Source organism: Monopterus albus, unplaced genomic scaffold (assembly GCF_001952655.1).
Source record: "Monopterus albus unplaced genomic scaffold, M_albus_1.0 scaffold14.1, whole genome shotgun sequence".
In the NCBI taxonomy this organism is placed as follows: Eukaryota; Metazoa; Chordata; class Actinopteri; order Synbranchiformes; family Synbranchidae; genus Monopterus; species Monopterus albus.
Window position 1 is genome coordinate 353,653 of NW_018127894.1, and position 9,038 is coordinate 362,690.

At 42.7% G+C, this 9,038-nt stretch overlaps 1 protein-coding gene and 1 long non-coding RNA gene across 2 annotated transcripts in view; one reads left to right on the forward strand and one right to left on the reverse strand.

The window, feature by feature from the left end:
* Positions 1 to 9,038, forward strand: part of ak5 (adenylate kinase 5) — a 56,633-nt gene extending 47,595 nt beyond the window's left edge. The window contains exons 11-14 of the mRNA XM_020591482.1: positions 1,878 to 2,041; positions 7,213 to 7,329; positions 7,730 to 7,918; positions 8,327 to 9,038. Of these exons, the coding sequence (XP_020447138.1) occupies positions 1,878 to 2,041; positions 7,213 to 7,329; positions 7,730 to 7,918; positions 8,327 to 8,401 (545 nt within the window). The 3' untranslated portion in view covers positions 8,402 to 9,038. The remainder of the gene's footprint in view (positions 1 to 1,877; positions 2,042 to 7,212; positions 7,330 to 7,729; positions 7,919 to 8,326) is intronic.
* On the reverse strand, positions 1,927 to 6,799 carry LOC109955372 (uncharacterized). Its single transcript, XR_002274259.1, has 4 exons — positions 6,656 to 6,799; positions 6,468 to 6,565; positions 3,748 to 3,804; positions 1,927 to 2,014 (listed from the first exon to the last, which is right to left on the reverse strand). It is a non-coding gene; the product is annotated as an uncharacterized LOC109955372 (long non-coding RNA).

Consider the following 9,038-nt stretch of genomic DNA (forward strand, 5'->3'; position numbering starts at 1 on the left):
TACTTTATTTATGCTTGTAGCTAGTTCTTCGTTGTCTTACTCCGATATGTTTCATTATGTTTTTATCTAAAATTTTAACTTGTAAAGGAACAAAACAAAATAAGAGTAAACATGTAGTAGAATAAATACAGATGCACTTCCTCCTCTCTCAAGACCAGGTAACATTTCTCAGTTTCAGATGGTTTCAGCGAGAGGTTGAAGTTTGCCCCAACTGACCAGCAGAGCCACTAACAAGCTCCTTGGGGCTTCTGCTTCAACCCCAGCGGGTCATTATTCGACTTCCTGCCAGAGGTGTCGAGCAGCACAGGAATACTTGAAGCGAGGAGGAGACCATATGGAGCATTTTGAGGCTGGTGTAATAAATTGAGAGAATTTTTTTGTATGACCAGTAAATGAATTCATCACCTCCTCTGCTTGAATTCTTAGACCTTTTCTGACTTCATGGTTTTACCCGAGCAAACCAAACCCAGCTCATATGTGTCTGTGCTCTCAGTAAACGGCAACGAGCATGTTTGTTTTGAGTGCTGACAGCAACATAGAATATTGATGAATATGAAGCAGCTCCTGAGTTTTATTACCAGGCTCAAGGCTGGTTATGATAGATCATCACCTCCCATTGATGCGTCACACAGCTTCATGGCCATATAATACCTGTGATAAAACACCTGCACACAGTCGAGCTGTTGAATTATTTCCCGACCTCCAGAAATTATTTATAACTGAATTACTAAATGATGGCTGATTGGTAATTTTTTTTTTTTTTTGCCTTGTCTGTATGATTTTATAGGTGAATCCCAATTCTCCTAATTGGATCCACATTTCCCTCACTTGTGTCTTGCCCTTGAATATTAGGGTACATCTCAAGACTCTTATAAGAGGTCATTTCAAGTGTGGGAAACAACGATCGTCATAAGAGACATGAGAGAGACCCTTATTCTCAGCCCAGGTACGATGCAAGGAGAAACTTTGAGGAGAGAGGAACCAAGGAAATGCAATTTAACTGACACGAGACATCATTTCCAACAGTTGTTCATGTGAAGCGTCCAATCACAAACTGATTTCTGACAAAGGGGCAGGTCAACCTGTAACTGACTGCATCGAAGGATGCGCTGGTCATATCTCCTCCAGGCAGCCTCCTCGCACCTCGGAGCAGAAATAAGAGCTTTGGGATGTCCTTCATCACGGTGGACTGCAACGACTTTTGGGTTGAGCGAGGATCAAGGAACAATAAAATAGGGGAATTGGGATTCACCTTATGTTTGGATGTATGATGCCTGTGTGTGTGAAAAACAGTTTGCATTTTGTGCCAGGAAAGTAACAACATCTTTGTTTGAGAAGTGAGGCATGGCTTTAAGGTCAAGTTTGAACTTTTATTTAAACTAAGGTTAGGGTTGGTTATTGTACATTTAAAGACTGCAGCTAACGAGTAGACTACCAAGAGTCCAAGGAGATGTCTTAAAGTTGCTTGTGCTGTCCAAACAACTGTCCAGACCCAAAGGTATTGAGGCGACAGCACTAACAGCTGCACCGTCATGCTGCCCCAACCATAACCACTACTGCCTGTCCCTAACCTAACTTTAAATCAAGGGTCTCCTAAGGGTCAGTGCGAGTGTGTAAACAGGTTTCAGTCCCCGCAGTGTGAGAGACACCAGGTGCACACACACAGCTCACCTTCCCACCTGCTCTATGTTTCCTCTCTTCTGTCCTCCCCCTTTATCTCTAGCCTCTCTCCCACACACTTTTCCCCTCATAAATGCTCACATGTAGCACTGTGTCTCACTCTCTTTCATACACACACACACACACACCATCTACGTGCGCTGTTTCAGTGTGATGTAGACTGACCTCTGATTGTACCTGTGTGTGTGCTCTCTCAGGTGGTGCAGGCTCAGGGAAGGCTTTCCAGTGTGAGCGGATGGAGGAGAGGTTCGGCCTGCATCGTGTCACCCCGTGTGACCTGCTGTGCAATGAGCTGCAGTCCCATGGGAACAGAGGACGCCACCTGCGGGACATCCTGGAGAGAGGAGAGCAGCTGCCTGAGGTCAGTGTGGTACTGGCTCAGCTTGTGTGCTACAACCTGATTTATTGACATGAAGTAAAACCTATTGTTGGTGCTGAACAGTCTAAATGCGCCTTTACAAAAGCTAGCCAAAGACCAGCTAGCGTGCAGAGGGCATCAAGACTAAGCTTCAATTGAGGGAGCTGGATGATATCTTTAAAAAGATGCCAGTGATGCCAGCCCATCATGCCAATGAAAGCTGATCACATGGTGCATTTCTTTGCTCAGGTGGACACAGAAAGAAAAGATTACTTGCTCTGAAAACATCTGGCAAACGTTCAATATTTACACATAAAATCTTATGTGTGTCAGAAAAACATCTTTTGGGCCACAGATATATTTTGTTGCAGTGAAGCAGTTGACAAATTGGCAGCAAGGCTTTTCAGCCGCACTGTTTCCAGCTACAGCTTTTTCCATTTTCTCATATCGCTCTGCAAGTTGAGGGCTATTGCTTGAAAAGACAAACGAGGGATCAAGGTGAACAGACCTACAGCACTGCAGTGTGGAAACCGACTCAAATATTGTGTTTTAATGGTAACTGCACCCGTTTTTCAAAAATGCACTTTTCACAAATTCAGAGGATAGAAAGCAAAAGTGGTTTGTTTGGAGTTGATATGAGAAGAAGCAGTGACTGCGAAATGCCACTATCTCTGAGCAGATAATCAAAGAATAAAGAACAATAAAATGTCACAGAACCACCACCCACACTTTTTGCCTGCGGGGTAATCTCCGGGAAGACAAACATCAAAACATCAGCGCTGAGCGGGAAGCTGTGCCAACAAAATAATCATTTAAAGACAAGATCCTACAAGATTATTATTTTATAAACACCCCAAGATAAAGTGAAAAAAGCAGAAAGTCCTTCCATGCTGAAAGATGAAACCTCTTTTTTTTTTTTCCCCTCAGGCTAAGAAAATACTGATATACCACAGTACAGTATATGAGATGTTTTCCTGCCAAGGACCTAATGAAATACAGAGCTTATACAGTCAAGAGTGCTCAAAGTGGCATTCACAGAGATCACACATCTGTGTGCACTGTTCCAGCTGTCAGAACCTATACTGGAGCTAGATACAGTAATTCACTGCTAGTGTGTAAACCAGATAAATTATCTACAACTCCAAAGGCTCTCAGAGGAAAACACACCATCTGAGAATATGTAAACATGTGTGTGTGTCGGGGCAAAAAGTCGACTTTAGCCAGTAGCCAAATGTGGCCTCGGTCCACCAGACGCTAGGTACAGTAAGGTGATTTTAGAAGGTATGCAGCAAACACATTAAAATTCACAGTGGCTACATACTGTATGTTAACAAGTAATCAACAATACTGCAAACGCTGATGTCACATTAATGAGAAGAGTGCTGGGGGTCAACTGCAGTGCTCAGAAGTGGATTAAGAATTTGTATTGCCCAGCGCTGCAAAATGTACTGTTACAGTATGTACTGTACTGGCAGGAGGGTGACAAGGTTTTTAAATCAACAGCAGTGAATAAGTGAGGTCCACTTGCTGAAGTTTCTGGCCTTAAATTACTGTGGAAAAATAAGTCACATCCACCCTTCCTGAACCACTGTGAGAGAAAACCTTGCTGATGTCAACACACTTGTGCTACAGAGACAAACAAATCATTCTTGAGCCGGAAAAGGAAATGACACAACAGAATTTGTGATATATTACTTAAGACTACTCACCTCTGCTGTGAAAATATGAAAACTGTCACAGATCTGTCAGTTGTACAGCTCCTTCGTCTGCAGCACAGGTAAATAAAAGTCACAGATGACTTATTGCTACTGCAAGGTCACTTCAGCTGTGGTTGTTACTCATGTACTGAGCTGATATCTGAACAGGCAAATAGCTAAACCTGCTCCTTTTCACCACCAGCTTCTATCAATTAAACTTCAAGAAAGCTTTTGACACAGTGTCAGCTGAGTCTATAAAAATATTTTTTCAAACATGGTGAGTGTAGACACAATACAACTAAACAGTGATGAACAAATATGAAAATACTCATACCTAGTACTGAACCATTATGTGTTGCTCTGATCTGACTTAAAGTGCAGATTATTTTTTCCATCACATTCACACATACAGCAACAAGAGACAAAGTACAGAGACAAAAGTCGCTTGCTTGTACAATGAGACAGGCCAACGCTGACCGACAGGAGCACAGATGGCTCTTGTGTTCACAACATTTTTGGCATATTTGACTGAACCATATTCATTAAATATCACAGTGACAACAGCTAATGTTGGCATATTGTCTTTTACGGTCTGCCTTGGGAAGTGGCTACTCTATCAGGGCTACCCCAATTAGTTTCTGGTTTTACTACCTGCTTAAAACACTGCCTTGAGTTCTCTATGAAGGACGGACAACACACAGGCTGCTGCCTTCTTTGTGTGACTGGCTTTTTAAACACAAGCACCCAGTATCACACAAACACACACACCACAGAAGCTATTCTGTGTTTACGTTCTCCTAGTCCCTGGCACCTCCAAGTTGTGAATGATGGCAGGCTGTGATGTGTCGGGTACCGACGTCCAAGAATGTATTTGTAATCTGACATAGTGACCATCATATCAGACAAAAACGTGTAGTCTGAACCAGGCATAGCTCCCTGTCTCACGCAGCAGGGTGTACTGAGTGACAGCACTCAGTTTCCAGTGACAGTGAATAGGCAGCGGTCGCTGTCCCACACAGAGTGTGTGTTCAAAATGCTCAGCCATGCAGATGCACAGTTTCACCACAAGGGGGCTCACATATAGTAAACAGCCTTTCCAGCACTTCCACGAATCTTTTTTTAAAAATTCCTGGATCTGGATGGTGATATGGATCAGCACTAAAATCTAATCGGTTGTTCCGAGGGCCATACCCTACCTCTTAAAAAAATGTCATCAAAATCCATTCATTACTTTTTGGGTTATGATGCTAACAAACAAATGCCAGCAAAAACATTATCCCTGCCTTTGGTGGAGGTAACAACAAACACTATGAGAGACATTCAGGTTTTCCATTATTTCAGGATAAAGAAGCGATGCACTGAACTGATTTACAAGACATAAAAGAGACACCCACACAAATATTTATTTTAACTTTGTCATCTCAGTGGAAAATCCCAGTGGCTGCAGGCAAGGCTCGGCTGCCTAAGTTTCTTACAGAGCATTAAAGTCATTTCCCATGTGTTCATTAACATAGCCACCACCAAACACTTATTTTTATGTTTTTATGTGAGTTGGTTGGTGAGAGGGAGAGAAAAGCAGGGTGAATAATCCCACCCTGGGATCACACATTACAGAAGCTACTGTAACACAAAACCACACCCACATCAGAGTTTTATCTCAAAGTGACAAGTCATATGTGGCTCATCAGTGTTAAGACTGTAAAAACTGACAAGGTGAGGGTTTGATTTATAATGTTACTGAACTGTTGCCTGGCAACACTAAAAGTGTGATTTAATATTCTCCATGATCTGAAATCCCTCTGCAGACTGTCAGCCTCCATGTGTGTTGTATGTCTACACATATAAAAAGACTTTTTTTTACATTTAGCGGGGGGTTCACATGTGCGACCATTGTCCAACCATGCAGAGATGGAATTACACATCCCAGAGGGAGAAACTCTCTTGCAGCTGTACATCATGAGCTGAAGCCAAAGAGCAAAAATCCCCAATATTTAATGTGTTAAAATAGCAGTGGAGTGTCTTTTCCTGTGGGTGTGGGAGCAGCACATAATTTGATGCATCTTTGGCAGATCAAACCTGGCTCAGCTCCAGGTCTCAGTCTAGGTTAAGAGAATATCTGGCAGGGTCATGTCATGACTCCAGTCACTGCAGAGCCTAAAACATAAACTACAGGTACTATTCTTTCCTTCTTCCTTCCTGCCAGTTCTTCTCTCAGATGTTGAGATAACTATACCGGCAAATGACTGTCATTTATCTTTTGCACAGTGCTAATCATATTGATCAGGAGCTTATTGAGTGGAGTATCGAGCATCTGACCTTTGATGATATTACACCTACTGACCTCTGAGGAGATGAAATCAGTATACCAAACTATAGAAATCAGTTACATAAACCTACAGAAGTGATACGTTGAATTATATCTCCAACGTTTTTCTGAATATAAAGTTTGTGGAGAAAATATGCACAAGTAATAAAAGCCACAAGTTTCTAATAAAGTCCTGGGCCTGTAACCTGCAGGCCCATTCAGTAATCCATCCATGGCCACACCACAGTTCACTCCATAATGTTCACAAAAATCAGCAGCAGCCAAGCAACCAAAAGAACAGTAACTTTAACAACCACAACAGTAAAGTTAGCCTAATTAGCAAACAGCAGACAACCATGAGCACACTGTGGAGAGCAATGACACACAAACATCGAGTGAAGAGAGAAAAGATACAACAGACACTTACCAGAAGTTTTGAGGTGAAGCAACCAGTCTAGCATTTTGGAGAACAGCCTTGGGAAGTGTTGCCAGGCTAACGTGACTTCCAGTTTGAAGTGGTTGAAGCTAATATAACAAACAACAAATCAGTCTCCAGTGACAAGTACAGCAACAAGAAGCACAGCAGTTTTCTCCTCAGAGTCTTCCTGAACTGACCTGATAAGACTCCTGGCAGCGTAGCTTGATATCAGCTAATACTCTTAGCAAACTAGTTAGCAGACTAGTTTGCAGACTAGCAGCAGGGCGGCAAGCACTGATGAACCAGTGCAACATCACAGCTTTAAATAGGCTGGTTCATTGCAGAGGGTGCGTTTGATTTGTATTCTAAAGAGCATATAATGTCACGAGTGTCATAGCATGTCATCTGTTTTAACTCACTTAACAAGTTATTTTGGCTTTTGTACTTGTTTTTGATGTAATACAGTTTTATTTACTTACAACATATAAGCACAACCAAAAATTCAACCTATATTTTGACATAAAGCACGGTCTTTAATGGATAGTTTAAAATTGAGAAATCACTTGTAAGGCTTGTATTTCATTTGATACTGACACAGTGGCTGAGCAACTTTCTGCTGATTGACACAGTGAACCTGCAGATTATGAATGTTTTCAATGTATTTATGTATACACAAAAATACATCTATATCCCTGCTTTGTTGGGTACAAATGATAATTAATGCCTGTGCTGTATGTGTGTTTTTGACCTCCAGGACACACTGCTGGAACTTCTGTGTGATGCGGTGGCGTCACTGGCACGGCAGGGCAAAGGTCTCGTGATCAGTGGCTTCCCCAGAGACCTAAGACAGGCGCAGATGTACGAGGAAAAGGTCAGAGCACTGGACCGGCAGGCCAGACAGCAGACGTGTGGTCAGGAACATGAATAAAAGAAGAACAAGCCATCCACCAGTAGACACAAATTTTACTCACAAAACTTAAATGAGTGCAAAGTGAAGAAAGAAAGAAAGCAGAGGCAACACTAAGCTTGTTAAGCTGTTTGACATGAAGCAATGACATGAGCATGAAAAATGACAGTCAACTATGACTCATAGTGTTAACGCAATTTAAAAAAAATAAATAATAATAATTTTAGAAAATGGGGATGCATGACAACCAGGAATGACATGTTTAGAATGACAAAGACAAAGTAAAAAGGAAGCTGCAGCCTGAGGATCAGTGGTTTAACTGGAGAGATGAGTGACTTTCCTTTTCCTGTGCTGTGTGCATCAGCTGGGTGAACCCAGCGCGGTTCTTGTGCTGAACTGCTTGGCCGACACCATGTCCAGTCGTCTGCAGTGCCATGGCAGATCCAGCTCCAGTACAGACAGATTCAGTCCCACGCACAGTAGGGCTGAGAGCATCTGCAACGACGACCAGGCAGTGGTAGCTCACTATGAACACAAGAGGCTTCTGCACATGGTAAGCTTGTGTTGTTGTTGCTGTTTTTGATAAAGGAGAGCAGCTAGAGGCAGCTAACTCAGCCAGGGTTACAGGTTCAACTCCCTGTATATATATAAAACATACATTTAAAACAATAAACAGCTATACAGTCATCTCTACACCGGGTACTGTACTATCTTAGAATCATTTTGGAGCTGTCCCAAGATGTCATTTTGATAGAAACTTACATAGAAACCTTGCTGTTGTTTCCACTGTAACCTCAGTAGATAATCACATAATTTCTGGCTGGGGGTGACTGTCCCTTTAGCAGGTATTGAGGTCATCAGTCTGATGTGAGCTTGCAGCAGACTGCTGTCCTCGACTGCATGTGAAGGCACTGACGGCTTCTGAAAAGCCTCATCTCAGCCACTTTGTCTCCATCTGCAGATCGATGCCGAGAAGTCACCAGATGAAGTGTTCGCCCAGGTCTGCCAGGCGATGGAGTCCTGCTCCACCTACTGATTTGTACAGTTTCCTCAGGGCCGCTCCCACCCTACATCCTGCGATCCAGGAGGTCCGCTCTCTCTGCCGTATCACTCCAGGAAGACGCACCCACGTAACCTCACACCTGCACCAGACACATGCTCATTGAACTCCAGTGGTATGCATGTCCCGACTGATGTTTCGAAACACTCCCAGCAATTTGTGAAACCTCTCTCTCGACTCTGACAAGGCATCTAGCTGTCACACTCTGCTTTACCTACTTGCGTTGTCTCTTTCTCTCATACTTTGACCTCAATATATGCCAAACGAGGCAGGTATCTGTACTGAGAAAACAGCATCCCCTGCTGTGACTGAGAGCATGTTTCTAAAGCTCTGCCACCCCCTGAGCTGAGCGGAGCTGAGAGAGGGGTCCCGCATGTTAGTAAGTGGAAAATGTCAGTGTGTTCATGCTTTCATGCACAGCACCGTGCTTTATATTGTAACAAGCATGCAAGAAATACAATCAAGCTTAACTGCCTTTTGTGCATTAAATAAAAAGCTGAAAATAATTACAATTATTAAAAAATACTGCATTTGTATGTTTTCGAGCTCATCGTACAAGTGCTTGTTTGAGTCTGGTATTTAACATTCAATAAAGCCAGTGCATTTTGGAGGA